The 16,888-nt window shown below is 39.9% G+C and overlaps 2 protein-coding genes across 6 annotated transcripts in view; one reads left to right on the plus strand and one right to left on the minus strand.

The window, feature by feature from the left end:
- MAPK8 (mitogen-activated protein kinase 8) overlaps nucleotides 1-16,888 on the plus strand; it is a 166,641-nt gene that overhangs the window by 12,325 nt on the left and 137,428 nt on the right. The window lies entirely within an intron of this gene.
- The window catches only part of FRMPD2 (FERM and PDZ domain containing 2), a 61,655-nt gene continuing 55,445 nt past the window's right edge, over nucleotides 10,679-16,888 (minus strand). For 4 of the 5 annotated variants that reach the window (XM_061358812.1, XM_061358811.1, XM_061358813.1 and 1 more), the window contains 5 exons: nucleotides 15,792-15,882; nucleotides 14,334-14,668; nucleotides 12,713-12,928; nucleotides 12,389-12,451; nucleotides 10,679-11,556 (listed from right to left, as the gene is read on the minus strand). In XM_061358812.1, the coding sequence (XP_061214796.1) occupies nucleotides 11,485-11,556; nucleotides 12,389-12,451; nucleotides 12,713-12,928; nucleotides 14,334-14,668; nucleotides 15,792-15,882 (777 nt within the window). In that variant the 3' untranslated portion in view covers nucleotides 10,679-11,484. Of the gene's footprint in view, nucleotides 11,557-12,388; nucleotides 12,452-12,712; nucleotides 12,929-14,021; nucleotides 14,114-14,333; nucleotides 14,669-15,791; nucleotides 15,883-16,888 lie in introns of those variants that run through there. The other variant, XR_009726307.1, reaches the window with a different exon arrangement.

Raw genomic sequence — 16,888 nt, forward strand, 5'->3', positions numbered from 1 at the left:
ATAAAGCAGTAGGCCAGAGGTTCATTTATACTGATCAGGATTCACTTTCCCAGCTCTGCAAGTTGCTCACCATGAGGCCAAATCATTTTGTCTTAGTGTGTACTTCAGTGTCTGTAAAAAGCTCAGAATAATGCTACCAACATCTCAGAAGTGAAATGATTTGACGCCCTCCATGAAAGGTGCTATGGAAGCCCAAGCTGCCATAGTCAAGCCAGCCCAAACAATACCTTGTGGAATGTGTGCCTTTCATGTTTGTTCTGGGGCCATGGGGAACAATGTCTTTTCAGAACAATAAATGTCTGTGATTCATGGTGAATTTCCTTCCCTTCTCTTATTAAAATCCATTCATTTCCAGTTCAGCCTCTTCATTCTTAAACATACATCTTGGATATTTGTCAACTTCTATTCATTTTACTTAGTCTGCGCATCTAATCTCTTTGAGACTAAACATTTCCTCTGATGGCAGAGCCTTAAGAGTGCTATCCTGCCATTTGGGATGCATTGAGGAGAGCTTCTTGGCAAGCTGGCTCGTTCTTGGGTACACACATATTTGAGCAGTGAGACCGTAGCATTTAGCATTCTGCAAAACTCAGAAGAGAACTACTGCCTTGAAAAGCAAGATGCTTACTGGAAAGCGTTTTTCAAGATAGGCATGGAAAGTTGGCTTTTGTGATCAATTTAGCTCATGACTCTCTATGTAGGTTCCTCTGTAGCCTGGAAAGCAGTAGCACAGACTTCCTTCTTGTGCATACTCTTGTATCTCCTGCCTGCTCTGGCGTGTGTTTCAGGTACGGGAGAGCAAAACTGTAGTGTTCACGACTGGTAAATGGAGATTGACTCAGATTGAGCTATCCAACAGCAGTGAAATCAAGGCAGCTTTGGCTCTGTTTGTGCCATCCACTGTTTTATCCACTGACACAGCGGAAGGTTCTTTCCTCAACTCCTTACGTTTGCTGTTTTACCCTGCTCTCTTCAAAAGGGGAAAGCACTCAAACGAGAAGCTTCTGCTGCCTCAACTCCAGAGATCCTTGAGAGCTTGGTGACATCTGGTGGGAATTGGAAGGATTGCATGTAATTTATAAAAAAATTTAAAAATATCCCCCCCCCCCCCCCAACTAGTCACAAAGATTGCTATTGATTTCATACTCAAAATAGCAAACATGACGTTATAATGGTGCACGTTGAGCACTGTATAATTCAGAGATCAAAGGGCTTAAAATACTGGTAGGACCTGTTAGAGAGCAGTGCAGGGGAGAGGGACCTGGGGGTCCTAGTGGACGACAGGATGACCATGAGCCAACACTGTGCCCTTGTGGCCAAGAAGGCCAGTGGCATCCTGGGGTGTATTAGAAGGGGGGTGGTTAGTAGGTCGAGAGAGGTCCTCCTTCCCCTCTACTCTGCCCTGGTGAGGCCTCATCTGGAATATTGTGTCCAGTTCTGGGCCCCTCAGTTCAAGAAGGACAGGGACCTGCTGGAGAGAGTCCAGTGCAGGGCAACTAAGATGATTAAGGGAGTGGAGCATCTCCCTTATGAGGAAAGACTGAGGGAGCTGGGTCTCTATAGTTTGGAGGAGATTGAGGGGTGACCTTATTAGTGTATATAAATATATAAAGGGGGAGTGTCACGAGGATGGAGCCAGGCTCTTCTCAGTGGCAAACAATGATAGGACAAGGGGCAATGGGTACAAACTGGAACACAAGAGGTTCCACTTAAACTTGAGAAGAAACTTCTTCTCAGTGAGGGTGACAGAACACTGGAACAGGCTGCCCAGGGAGGTTGTGGAGTCTCCTTCTCTGGAGACATTCAAAACCCGCCTGGACACGTTCCTGTGTAACCTTATCTAGGTGTTCCTGCTCTGGCAGGGGGATTGGACTAGATGATCTTTTGAGGTCCCTTCCAATCTCTAGCATACTGTGATACTGTGACGTAACAGAGCTTAAATAGAAGGTATTTGGCACTGAGATTTTGCAGGTATGTAAATACCATCTTTTTATTTGCCTGGTCAGGAAATCAGTGTAAAAAGCAAATTATACAGGTTACATTTGCTCATCATGCAGTGCCAGGCCCCTGACATATAACCAATTTCCATCATGCTGAAACTTTGCACAAAGCACTTAGTATGCCCTAGCCTGGGAAGTACCACTGTGGCTATGTGTAGCAACCCATTTGCAAGCAGTTGGATATGTGTGCCAGAAGTTTGGATTAGGCATGGGTCTGACAATTGGTGCAAAACTTCAGAAAAGGGAAAGGTAGTGAAGATAATGTTATATTCAGGCTAAATCTGGTAAGGAAAGAGAAATTAGGTTTCTTGAAATTCAGATGATTTATCTCATTTGGTCTGCATGCAGATGCATCAACAGACCTTAGGCCTTTAACATAGCAGACTATATGGAGTCTTTGGAGTTTAGTGTTAGGTATGCCCATTATTTTACTTTCCCTGACCAGCACTGGAGCAGGAAAATATTCTGCTGATACTGAGGTGTTCATGGTACTATTGTGACACAGTGATAAGCTGTTAAATCCTAACCCAGAGAGAAAGCCATGTTCACCACCATGCTATACACATAGCATCTTCTGGGGCAGGAAGGTTCTCCTGCACAAAGTACAGACAGGACTAAAGATAAAATCCTCACTGACAAAATCTCTAGTAGCTGTAATGGGGCACTTAGTTGAACGTTTTTGATTCTGTTCTTCAGAGAGCAGTGTTACATACATACACGTTTGTGCACTCACAAACACATCAGGTTGAGGAGTTAATGCATGCAGTGAACACACACATAGGTTGAGGAGTGAATGAATGTCTTATTTTAGTGTAGATTATTCTGTGATTTGGCAGAGGATGAGAGCAAAGAAAAGAGGGCATTTCTCCAAGGAGTTAAAGAAGGGTGGGAATTTCATGTGCCTGCCCCATTTCCTGCATAATCTTTTGGCCTGCATCAATTATTTGTCTGCTCCTGTGGCATTGTAGCCTGGTGAATGCATCCACATTAACAAGGATATCTTTCCCAATCCTTCCAGTTTCCTCCCAGAAAGTAGAAATCATGTGCATTTGTGATATGAGATAGATTGGAAATGGTATATGCTACCTCTTCCATAAGTCTCTAGAACCTAGAGGTAGCCTAGCTGCACTTTGAATTATTCAAGGACAAAAAGCTGGGAATCAAAGTGCAAAATTGGGGTTTACAAACCTGTTGTCCTATTAACTAAACAACTAAGGGGGGGGAGAACTATTGACAAAATGGAGGGAAGAGAAGTTTTATTTACCGGATAATTTTAAAATATTTACTTGGTGGTGGTATTCCCAGCTTATTCTGTGTTCTTCTCAGAGCTCCAAGGAGATAGCTGAGTTTCACCAGATGCTTTGGTAGAGTGCAAACCATTGTTATGTAAGCCCTTGGAAAATTGAACATAGCCTTTTGAGTTTCTGCTGCCAAAGGTTAACAGAAGATATAACCCAGCAGCCATCCACATTCTTAGCTAGGGATAGAAGTGAATGCTGCTGAAAAGTGGAGTAGATAGAGAAGTCTCCATGAAATTGAAAGTCTCAGCAGGAGCTGGAATGGAGTACTCGGGAAGGAGCTGCTGTTGTCTAGAGCAGTGTTGCTCTGAAGGAGTTGAGCATTGGTATTGAGCTGAGAGATTTCAAAGCCAGGTGGGACAGAGCCTTGGGTGAGATGGTTTAGTGTGAGGTGTCCCTGCCCATGGCAGGGGGGTGGAACTAGATGATCTTAAGGTCCTTTCCAACCCTAACTATTTTATGAGTCTATGTGGTCATCCCACTGCTCCTGGCATCCCAGGCATTATCTGGATTCTGATTATGGGAACAATTTCAGATCTTTTGATCTAAAATTGCTGTCAAGCAAAAGGAATGATGCTTAATCTGTGCTAAGTGGCTCAAGTTAGGTGATATTAACAGTATTCTTGCTGTGAAATAACCACTTTTTTTTCCTACTCACTGTTCAAATTATAGATTAGCAGAATCCTTCTCTTTCCAGGAGACAGGCATATGCAACAAAAATAGCTCTCAGTTGTGTGAACTGTTTCCCTTAATGAAGCTGCACAAATTTCCTAATAACAGGTGCTTGCTACTTGTACTGTACCTCACACACAGTGGTGAAGAGGAATATGTGATAACTGAAAAGTGCAAGCATGGAGAGTATTTTATGCTTTGTGCTGTCTTTTTCTTTGAGTACTTCCTCAACGCTTCACAAACATTACCTGTGAGCCATGTATTTCCTTTAAGATGATAAAACTGTAGACAAGGAAAATGAAGCATGATACTATTAAGGAATTTGTCTTACAATGAATTATAGGTATGATGAAGAGATTAACCAAGAAGTTCTGGAGGAATATGTGTAATGCTATTTCAAGTTACATAAACTTTTTTTTTTTTTTTATTTATCTACTGAAAGTCAAAATTCCCCAGAAGTCATTCAATTATTTCAGTTTAGGATTTTAAAAAAAGTTAAAGTCAGAAAGCATTGTCTGTGTTCCTCTTGAATATACAAATACAGGTTTTGCCTGGTTTCAGTGAATAAAATAGGTATGAGGTCAAGGCAGGATAGTTTAGTGAGAGACCAAGATTCAGTTCCTGCCTCGACAATGACAGTCGAGACCAAGATTCAGTTCCTGCCTCCTGATCCCCAAGACAGTGTTGTCAGTATGTGGTTCCTTTGGTGACATGGTGCTAAACTTGCAGTGAAATCTGGAGCCAGCTGAGCGAGGTTTGGGAATTCCTTACAAAGACTCAACAGTTTCGGAAGTGTTTTTTCACCCAACATTTCCGAAAGTGTGTGAGCTAAGTTTCTGGCTGCTGTGGGTGTGATTTTTGCATGTGTTAGGGGTTGTGGCAAGACTGAACACCAGGCATGCTCCCTCCTGATGCTGTAGCCCAAGTTACTGCTTTATCAGCACCTTTACATGTACAATTACAGCATTTTCCTTGCACTTATTGTGGGAGTTCGCTTTATGTGAATACTTGTGTTGCTATAGCTACATTTCCCTAATGCTCATTATTTCCCATAGTGTCTTTGTTGCTCATCCAAGGATCCTGGCATTAAACAAGCTCACAGCATGTAATTTCTGCCTTGGGAGCTATTGATAGGTGTACAAAATGGCCAAGAGGCAGCTGGTTTGTTGCCTGGGCTAAATCTACTTCAACCATGAAGTGTTCAGGGAAACAGGACCTTTCTTACAGCATTGTGATGGGAAAGACAAGCCTGCAATCACAAATGCCCCTTTCCAAGAGGGTTGAACGGGAAGGAGGAGAAGAAACTGTCATCTCTCAAGGGGACAATTACATGGAGGGGAGGGATCACAGGCAACTTCGGCTAATTGCTAGGTTATGTAATGAGCTGGGGTGCTGGACAGCTACTGTGTAGTCTCCATTGTGTCCATTGTGCCTGGTTGGGGGTGTACTGCTCCCGGGTATTTTAGCTGGTTTTTGTTTTTGAATGGTTTAATGAGTGAGCTAAATAGCTGTAAAATTCAGAGCAGGCTCTCAGAAAGTTCACTTTCCCTCAGGCGTGCATGTGTATCTGGTGCAGAGCAGAAGGAGCAATGAGTTCTGAACAGCCACCTACTTCCTGTGGGAGGGAGTTATGTATAGAACTCAGTTGCACAAAGGAAGACAGCAAAGAGTTAGTTAAAAAGTAGAGCTGGTCACTGGCAGATCTTGCAGACTGACACGCAGGAGATGCTCCAGACTCTTCATCTTCTGGAGTATCTGTCACATAAGGAGATGCTGAGAGAACTGTTGTTGTTTATCATGGAGATGGGAAGGTTCAGGGACTATGTATACAAATTCCTACAGGGGAGGGAGTAAACAAGTAAAGAAGGAAGAAACAGACTCCTTTAGTGGCATCCAGTGACAGGACAAGATGCAATGGGCACAAATTGAAATACAGGAAATTCCATTTAAACTTCAGAAAAAAAAATAAATTACTCTGGTGGTCAGATATCAGAACAGGTTGACTAGACAGATTATGGAGTCTCCATCCTTGGAGATACTCAGCACCCAACTGAACACAGTCCTGAGCTGTAGATGATACTGGTCTGAGTTGGGGGGGTTAGACTAAATGCTCTCCAGAGTTTCCTTCCAATCTCATTCTGTGGATTTGTGATTCTGTGTTAAAACTTCCATGCTATTGGGTCTGCAGAAGTGAGAACAAGTATGAGGTTCTGTTATTACTTGTTTGCATCAAGTAATTGACCAAGACAAGAAAAATGGTACCTGTATGACACTACAGAACATGGTTTTACAAGATTCTTTCTAAACCTACAGAGCTACATCAGTGCAAAATTATGTGCAAATCACACTTCACTTTTACACATATCTTTTATAAGTGTTGTGGCCTTCCATCACACACATGAATGGACATTTAAAAGATCAATCTAATAGTGGATTGTCACTCTCAGTCTGCTTAGACTGCAAGGGTGAGCTCTCTTTTCAGGGTAGGGATCTCAGCTATAATGTTCAGTCAGTAGGCAAGCAATCTTCATGTTGAGCCCAGCTTTGTGACTTAACAACTGTGAGAAATACTATTGTCCTTCATGGTAACTAGTTTACTAGAGGTAAAACACTTTACTGGAGCACTGGAGGTGCTCCTCCATTATAAATCCAGTAAGAAAGGCACTCAGACTATGCAGAGTGTCATTTAAAGTGCTATTTATTGATGCTAACACTGTAGAGGAAGAGATGATATGTCCCTTCAGACGGCAGAAACTCTGAGTTGTGCAGCTGCAAAAAGTCAGTATATGATTCGGGCGCAGCCCATTATGCAGACTCTGAGAAAGGGTTTCCCTCTTTTGGTCATTTGAATTATTATATGGTTTTCGCACAAGAAAACAACTCAATTTTTCTACCACCCAACAGAAGGAGTGTTCACTGTATGAATTCTTCCTACACTTCTAGGTAAAGGCAAGAACTTGAAGGTGGTATGAGGAGTACCAGTACCAAGTGGGAGATGCCTACAGGCTCTCTGTTACAATTAGCTGCCTATGTTTATTCTGCAGCTGAGATATTCACAGCACAACAGGGGCCCGAAGGATATGCTGTGTGTGCAGCACAGCGCAGCCATTGGCCTACTCAGGTTAAACTTTATGTGGATAGCCGTCCTTGATGTGCAATGATAGGGTTCATTACACTGAGACATGTGATGCTATCTCCAGTTGTCATTCTGCAGATGGAATTACAACATACTTGACGAAAGAAACCAGTTTACACGGATTATCTTACACTAATATACCCCAACCCAATCAGATTCAGCAGCTCATAGGGTTTCATAAAACCAGTTCTTGTAAAACTCCAGGAAGATTTACCATTACTCTTAATTTTCAGTAAAGGAAGGAAGAAAGCACTTCATTGCAAAAGCACCACTGCTTTAAGATCAAGAGCAAGTTTATTCATAAATTAGGCTCTTGTCAGATTTGGAAAGATCCTGTTCCTGAGGACGACGAGTACTTTGTAATCATTTATTTTAGGATTTGTAGGACTGGCACCAGTATGGCTATATAGTTGTCAGCAGTATGCAGCCCCTGCCTGCCCAGGCAGGAACCTGCCAGGCTGAAGTCAGAGCACTACATCCTGCCGACCCTCTTCTGGTAATGCTTGTGAAAGAGCCTCAGTGAAAGTTCATGTAGTGATTCTGTGCCAAGGACATGAGTGACTCACTGCGGTGGATGCTGTGGCAGTGGAGATTTGCCCATAGATGGCAGCGTTTGCTGTCCTTTTGATATCCTGGCGGTATTTGCATTTACTGTATTTGTTCCACCACGGATTGTGTTATACAGAAGGCCATAAACTCCAACTGAAAACACAGTTAGAGAAAACTTTCTGACTCATCTCTCAGGCTCTCTAAAAGTAAAAAGGAAGCCAGAATAGCATGACTAAAGAACACAGAAGTATGACCCTCATTTGTGCTGTGTATTGGAGAAGATGGTGTAGACCTGCTCTCTATAGCCAGATTCCCCTATACATAAACGCCTCATAAACGTCTGGGCAGTTTGCAGTTTATCTACACTTTGAGTTCAGTGGCCCTATCTATAGAGAATGTAAGTGTACCCCAGCACTGCAGTGTAAAAGAAGAAGCCTGTGAGGTGCAGAGAATCTCATTTAAGTGGTTTGGCTTATTCAGGAAGTCTACAGCAGAGCTGGAATTTGAATTCCTGAATCCTACCTTTAAAGGGGAAGCTGGGCACAAATGGTTCCTTAGCATCTCCAAGACAGCATATACATCAGCCACATCTGCTGAGCACTTTCTGGTGATGACTCACTGTCTATTTCTCCAAATGTGGTGTAGGAAGAAGATGTGTCTCTGATTTCATCCTTTCCTCCTCAAAATGTACCTGCTGCCTAGGCTGACTGTCAGCAGTGGAACTCATGAGCAGTACTAGTACTGAGGTGACCAGCCTTTAGCTTCAAACATGTGCAGAAACTTTGCAAGTCTGCAGTTCCCTTAAAATATTTTCCTTCTGTGGATTGAGAGACTCGCTCTACCAGATCGCTCCGGGACTGTGACAGATGGAGGGCCTGTCACCCAGCATGTGGTTATTTGTGTCTATCTGGCTCCACTCAGAGTGGGGTTGAGAGTCTCTGGGATTTTCTGTGGGAAAGTTTCTTTGTTATAAAACAGATTACAAAATATCTGGAAGGCCAGTTCTGTTTTATCTTACTCTGCTAGCAGCCTTAAAGGACAAGATCTGTGTAAACTGTATGTCTCATCCAAAACAAAGTTCAGTCTGAGTGACAATACCATTATGGGGATCACAACCATAGGATTTGTTTAAAAGCATTTAATTATTATATTCTTATAGGATAAGAACATGGGATATGCAGAATGTCTCAGAGGTCAGTAATACCTGCTTTACAGGAATATACAAAAGGTAGCATAATCCCAAAATCTGCCTTTACAGGAAATTTAAGCCCCAATTAATAAAAGATTGTTTTCCCTAGATCTCAATAAAAAGAAATTGAAATGAAACACAGTGCTTCCAGAAATCTTCGTAATATCCCTGTAAATCAGGAAAAGCTTTCATCAAACAGCAAACACTTCTGTTGAACAGCTATAGAGATGGTGCACAAATGCAGATGAACAAATAATGCCATGAAGATTGCCTTCTAAATCCAGAATGCTTTTCCTAACCCACAGAAAAAGCACTCTTGCATAAAGCACAAGAATATTTTCACTGAGAAGCTTTTTAAAGCTGTTGTGATACATAAGGTGAAAGTGCATTTGTGTGCATTCATTGCATAGTAGTACATGTGCAGCAATTAAAATCAAAATGAAAGGCCTAGTACCAAATGAAGGTAACAAAGTTATGAATAAAACTTTGATGACATTGGACAAAACTGCAAATAGTCCTTTACATGCAACATAAAGGTAGCAAATGAAGAATGCATGGAGAGCAATGCATTTGGGAAGGCTCAAATTCAATGAACTTAAGACAAAAAATTGAATTCTGTTAATATTTGTGCCAATTTAATTCCAGGCTTACTCCACTAACTTAGTGTTACTCTGAATCTCTGGGAATATGGTTGAAATTAGCATCTGGCGCATTGTCATAAATTTCATTTCTATCTTTTCCTGAATTCCAGCAGACAGAAAAAAATGGCCTTTGGCCTTAATTATAGTTGTATTACAGAGACTTTTTCTGAAAGTCATATTTTTAATTTCTATTTAATCCCTCATTCTTTCTGAACTATAAACCTCTCATTCATAATGAAAATAAACAGCTATTTTATTGTCTTGTTTCTACTGCAGTTTTATATTCAAATGCCTCAGGATTTTGTCCTTTCCTGAAATCAAAGAACTTTTAAAAATATGTACAATTGAGTTAAATAAATTCTCTTATCATATTCTATGTTTAAAAGTTACTCTTCCAATGCAAGCACCCCACCTTCTAGATAAAGGACTTAGAAGTAGTACTATAGAAACAGGTACAGTCTTACAAACTTGAACAGCAGATTTCTGGTCAAATCTACTCAAACTCACACTAAAAAAACACTTTTTACAAGAGAAATAAACTGTACAGAGAGTTATTTACTCTAAACTGAAACCAGTAGGACCTCCCATAGGTTGGTTCAGATCCTAGGTAAGAATTAGAATCATATAATCATAGAATAGTTAGGGTTGGAAAGGACCTTAAGATCATCAAGTTCCAACCCTCCTGCCACGGGCAGGGACACTTCGCACTAAACCATGTCACCCAAGGCCTTGTCCAACTTGGCCTTGAACATTGCCTGGGATGGAGCATTCACAACCTCCCTGGGCAACCCATTCCAGTGCCTCACCACCCTAACAGTAAAGAACTTCCTCCTTATATCCAATCTAAACTTCCCCTGTTTAAGTTTTAACCCGTTACCCCTTGTCCTGTCACTATGGTCCCTAATGAAGAGTCCCTCCCCAGCATCCCTATAGGCCCCTTCAGATACTGGAAGGTTGCTGTGAGGTCTCTCTGGACTTGTTCCAACAGTTCCATGTTCTTTTTATGTTGAGGACACCAGAACTGCACACAATACTCCAAGTGAGGTCTCACGAGAGCAGAGTAGAGGGGAAGGATCACCTCCTTCGACCAGCTGGTCACGCTCCTTTTGATGCAGCCCAGGATACGGTTGGCTTTCTGAGCTGCAAGCGCACGCTGCCGGCTCACGTTCATTTTCTCATCGACCAGCAATTACAAGATAGTTAATGAAAATGATAAGTGGAAGATGAAATGTAAATGTGTGCCACAATGCACACACAGTCCTTTCATCTGGCTTTGTATTGCATTCCTTTTTACATGGATGCAGAATGAAAGAATACTGATGCTGTTTAAAGATGTTCATATTGCTGGGAAAAAAATAATATTCTATCCGATTATTAGAACACTCTTTATGCTTTGAAGAGAAACAACTAGGTTTTAAAGGCATCTTACTTTTCTGTCAGCTTCTTGGTATAAATTCCTGGGCTGGAGTGATGACTGGAAATGATTCTACATTGTTCAAGCAACCAAAGCTAAATAAATTGAGTCCTTCCACATAAAAGCATAACTACTGTAGAAAATGCTGATTTGCAGTCCAGAAACCAGTAGTGCACAACAATATGTAAGGGACAACTAACCTTCCACCACCACCATAAGAACCTTAGATTTTCATAGTTGCCTTCGGAAAGTGGAACTAATTCCAAAAGCTTCTATCTCCTTGTCACAGTCCCAAAATATTTTCCAAACTATTCATATGTTATTTTACAGAGCACGCAAATCTCATTTTAATTTAACAGCACTGTTGCAGCACTGGTTGGCTGTTTCGCCAAACTGTGTGCCAAGACTTAAATGACTTACCAAGGACATGTTAAGCAAGGTTTTGAAATGCTTTAGAAATCAGAGTAATCTAACAAAGCATGTAATACACCACTTGTCTGTGCTGGCTTGACATTGCTTTAAAGCAATTACTGAGGGGTCCCTGGAGTCCAACAGGAACAGCAACAGGGAAGAGTCATATTGCAGTCAGTCGGAATCCATTGCTTGAAGGTTCTGAAGGACTTCCAGCACAACTTCATAGCAGAATAAATACTCATCCTGGATGCAAAGACACCAATGTGAAACATCTGATTGCATTCAACATAAATTCTAAACAAAGAACAATGAACTGTTTGAAGTGTTGTTTGTAACACCAGCATCTCTGTAACATGGACACAAAAACTTAGATATTTAAGAGAATCTTTGTTCTTTTTGTTCCATCACTTGAAAAGTTCAGGAAAGTTTTCTTATTCAGTGCAGTACCTGTAAGCATGTGCTCAAGCCTCGTTTAGGTCAGTGAATGCTTAATTTTAATCACGCACTCAATCATTATCCTGAAGAAAAATATATCAAAGCATATGATAAAATATTTGCCTACAGAAGGAACACACCCTTGTCTTATTTTATTTCACACCACTTGTTTGCTCAAAATTGAGTTAGCCACATCTTATCTTTTCCTGTGTGAAAGCTCTTTTCAGGCATAGGTTTAATTCAGCAGTAGTAGGCTTTATTGAGGTGGTGATAACTCAGCAATACAAATAGTTCAGCTGAAGGCTGCAATTTTTCAGGGTAGAGTTTATGGTATCTCACTGGTTTTGTTGTTGATCCCTGCTTTTCTTTTCACTTAAAAAAAAAGTGGGGGAGTGGGGAGGGAATGGGGTTGAGACTGGGAGCTGTACTATATTGGTGCTTTGCTTTTATTTCCATTAGTTAGTAAGAAACAGACCTTTCATATTTAAATCTAGACACCACTTGCCTGGAAGGGTGTTATTTTCCTCAAATGAGGCAGCTAAATTTATGCTTTAAGCCCCAGATTTATCAAAGCATGGAGCTATGTACCACTAATTTAGACATTTAAAAATCATAATCTAGTTGAATATTGAAAACTTACCTTTGTTTGGATCATGCCAAATCGCTGATGTCTCAAGTCTCTCACTATCTGCTTGATGTTGAACTATCAGAAGAGAACAGGTTTTATTTTGTTGACATGCAAATTATAAAGAAAGATTTAAGCATGTTCAAATGGGGACTTAGTTCTGTTGCAAATAGTATATTTGCAGTTACTATCTTTGTTGCTTAAAACAATAAAAGCTGGTTTGTTCCATTTTGTCACATTGAATTCTAACAGGAATTATGCTGGTCTAAGATACTCCCACTGTGTTTCTGACATCCATACCAATTTGTAATACTTCATGACAATCTGTTTGATACTTACAGATAAATCTTTTTCTATATAGCTGAGCAGAACTTCAACAACCAGCAAAACTCCACTTCTTCCAATGCCAGTGCTACAGTGAGCAACAATAGGTCCTGTGCTGTGAGCTCTTCTCATGTAACAAATAAATTTTACAAGCTGCTCAGGCAGTTCGGAAGTATTTTGGTCTGGCCAAGTGATAAACTGCAAATGACTTATAATGCGCTTCTCTTCTGTCTGGAAGAGCAAGACCAAAAATGTTAAAAATGACCAGTTCTAAGACCAAATTTCAAGTAATTCCACTGATAATTTTTCTATTAGCTTCATTCTTAGTCAACTGTTAGTCTACTGAACAATTCCTCAGCTTTTCATACTTGAATCTATTAAGGTTTGGTTTAGGCTTTCAGAAATGTATTCAGAAGACACTGGCCTAGGACATTTACTTCATATAATTTTTATGACACACTGAAGTTACTCTGGATGTAGTTATCTTATCTGATTAGGAAGGAAAACCAAAAACATTTGTTAAATTAGAACATTCCAGTACTGTTTACTAAAATTAGTTTTGTAACTGAACTAAGCCATACTAATAGTAGTAATATGATAGACATGATAGTAAGATTGTAAATGCTATTCTGGCTATGGGATATAAAAGAACAATTTGTGATTAGATACCCTAACATACAAACCAAATCAAATAAAAAAATTATTACAAGAATAATCATTATGTAGATAAAATAAAGAGTATTATTAACAGAATGGTCCTGGGACAGTACTTCTTGTTGCCAGCTTGCCAAAACATGTTAAGCTGAATGCAAAAGAACTACCCGGATTTTTACGATCAGAAAAATGTGAATGCATTTTTGGATTTCTCCTGAAGTAAAACTGTGTCTTTCTGCAGTAATATGATATTGGTCCAATACAGACATAGCAAACTAAGGTAACCATTGAAACAGTTACATATAACAGCCTATCTTCCCATCTTAATCACCTTTTGGGGGAACTCATATCAAATGCTTTAGTATGCTTCACACTTAGTGACATAAAGTAAATTGGCTTTTCTTTATATAGATACTTTTTTTTTCTTGATGGAAAATGACCAATTTAGTCTGGAAGAAAAATGAAGCTTTTAATGATTTCATTAATCAATATGTCCTGCAGAAATTTTTGCAAAGTTAAGTAAAGCTTTGAGGCAAGCTATTGAGGCAAGATTGATGGACTTATAGTGGCCCCAGTTTCCATGTTCTTACACTTTGATTCTGTATCTGTAGTTTCTGTATTCACGTCTTTTAACATTAATATCATTAATTCTAAAATCTAAAAAAGCCACCTTCTTCCCCTTTCCTTCCAGCCAGTATTAGAGAATGTGAATCCACTCTGTCAGCCATTACTGATTTGACTTAATGAGAACAGTAAGCAATTCTGCAAAACACTGAATGCACCAGCTCTGTGACTATTAAAGGACTAACTTTTGCACATTCTTGTCTTACCTTAATTTCATGCCTGTTATTCAGATTTTTACATTCCTAAAAATTACTGAGCAAATGTTATGGAAGAAGCAAACAATAGTATTAGAATATACTTATGTAAAATACCTAATGAATTTCATCATTTATGAAAATATTAAGCCTACTCAACTTACCTGCTTGTTGATCATTTCTATTGTTCTAATTATGAAGTAGTCCAGGATCTGGTAATCGTCTAGCCTGAGATGGAAATTAGCCAGGTCTATAGAGTCATGGGGAGGTTCAGGCCAGTACCGGTGACATTTGATTTGCCCTAGCTCCACTTCTTTTGTCATCATGGCAATCACATCTGATTCACTCTCCCAGACCATTTGCCAGAAATCAGCCACAGTGGATGGCAAAGGCCCTTGGGTTGTAATATAGAAATGTTCATCTCCTCCAACTTTCATTCTAATATAACTTGCATTAATGTAGCCATTCTTTTCTCCCAGAGGAACTCGTGTCCTATCATCTGTACAGAAACAGAAAGTAGTTATTTCAGCTATAGATCTGAAACAGAATTCTACCATCTCTAGCAGTTGGGATGGTGAACCTCAGCCTCAAGCTGCAAAGTATGCCTCTGGATTTTCAAGTACATTTGACTAGTACCACTAGTATTAATCACCATTAACAGGAATTCCAACAAATAAATTGAACTGTTCACTTCAGCTTTATTTCTCTTAAGATACCTGTGTAACGCTCTGACAAGCCTTCTAATTACCATAGAATTGTATGGCAATAATTCAGAATAGTGTATCCAATATGGCTTTTAATATATGGGATGGGAATGTTGTCACTGGACATTGCTGTTTTGAAGCAGGAAACTCCTGAGAACGTTTGCTGTATCACCAATATAGAAAGGTGACTGTGCTACAAATTTTGCATGTGTTTTCCTGATGCTGCAGTTCAGAAAGACATCAAGGGTCCAGCAAGTGCTCCCCTTCTGTTGTGATACCTCTCAGGGAATCACTGGGTATTACAGGAATTTTTGGAAATCCTTGTTAACAGCAGTCATTCAGTTCTTCTACCGAAATCTTCTAAATGACTAAAATGACTTCACATCAGTGAGCAAACTTGTTTCTGACTTAGAACAGAGATGAGCAGCTAAAAGCTCTGGTTGTATGTTATGCTTCTAAACACTTCTGAAAACATCTTTATTTTTCCAAAAGATGCATAACTTCATGATTTCCACCAAGCTTTCCAGAATTCCATTGTGTCACAAACAGTAGATAATAGCTGTACATTCAAATAGATTTAAAGATCTGCTGTTATAGTTCAAGTTACACTTGCCCATAGAAATATAGACCAACATCTCTGAGAAAAATGGGAAGGAAACACTCAGATAGCTGCCCCCCTACCAGACAAAGTCCCACCTTGTGGAAGATGATACTTCAGAAAATTACATACTGTGCAATGCTGACACCCCTACAATGAACTCTACCTCCTTTGGAAAAATCTCAACATGTTTCATTGTTACCGTACCTCTCCGCGGCTAAGGATGTAGTGGGATTTGCATCTCCTTCGTATCAGTGTTGTAACCGCTTTTCTGTTTTCCAGTTAATTGAATGTATGTTCTCATTAGTGTGCATACTTACATGGAAGAATATCTCGGTATCTGTTTTTATCCCGGTTTTCTGGTGCTTTGCCAGTTCTGCAGTCATCTATTGGTTTCAAACATTCTAAAGCCTAGAACAAAGAGAAATGATCAATCCATGTTGTTCATATCCTTCATAGACAACCTTTACAGAGTTGGTGTGAGCAAACTGTACCACTATAAGTGACCCAACATCGGTAAAGACTTCTTACAGAAGAGAATCAGTACATCACCCTCTAAACTTCAAATTGCTTTGTACTTTCTTCAGTCTGCACAAGATTTCTGGGGTTTTCAAGTGAGATTTCCAACCCACATCCTCAACCCTTGTCATTACAAATCCCTGTTGTATACTGATGTGAAATGGATGTTTGGAATAGTGTCTTGGTCAAATGTCAGTATTCATAATTGATGACATACTAACTAAAGCACCAAGTATTGCTCTATTAACAAGTAGTGAATGTCAGTGAATACTTTCCAGTGACAGGGAAAGTGATGGATATAGAGAACAGCATCAATAGCGCAAAGTGCAAATAATATGATTGTTGAGTACTTCATAGCAGATTTAGGGGAACAGTGCAGTGTAGCTGGAAGCAGGAATGTAAAAGTTAATTTCATTTACAGTTTTGAGTTACCTTCACTTTTCTTTATTCTTTTACCTCTTTGGTATGCACTGCACAATGCTCAACCATCACATTATGGCACTATACAGTGTATATGGGCTGAAATACATGTGACATTTCTTTAATACATTCATCAGTTACTACAGCTTTTACTCAGATAAAATATCCACTGGCTTTGGTAACCAGATCTTTATGTTTTCTGTGCAGACGCGTGTCTCAGCTCATATGCTCTGCCTGCATCAGTAACAGAATGGAATGAATGGAAATCAATACATGTCCTTGAGTCTTTAGGGAAAGTCAGCAAATCCTATACTCTTCAGCCTGTGGGATTTTCTACCCAGAAAGTCAGAGATATAAAGGCAACTGAAAGGAACTGATAATGTTGTAATTGCTGTGGAAAAGTGGTAGCAATCTATTTCCCTGGTTTTGAGTACATCCTTTAAAGAAAATTCCAGTACTGTGCTGAAGAGTTATGAAA

This window comes from Neopsephotus bourkii, unplaced genomic scaffold, assembly GCF_033783945.1.
Source record: "Neopsephotus bourkii isolate Nb327-2 ecotype Australia unplaced genomic scaffold, CSIRO-AGI_Nbou_v1 NB_951, whole genome shotgun sequence".
Lineage (NCBI taxonomy): Eukaryota > Metazoa > Chordata > Aves > Psittaciformes > Psittacidae > Neopsephotus > Neopsephotus bourkii.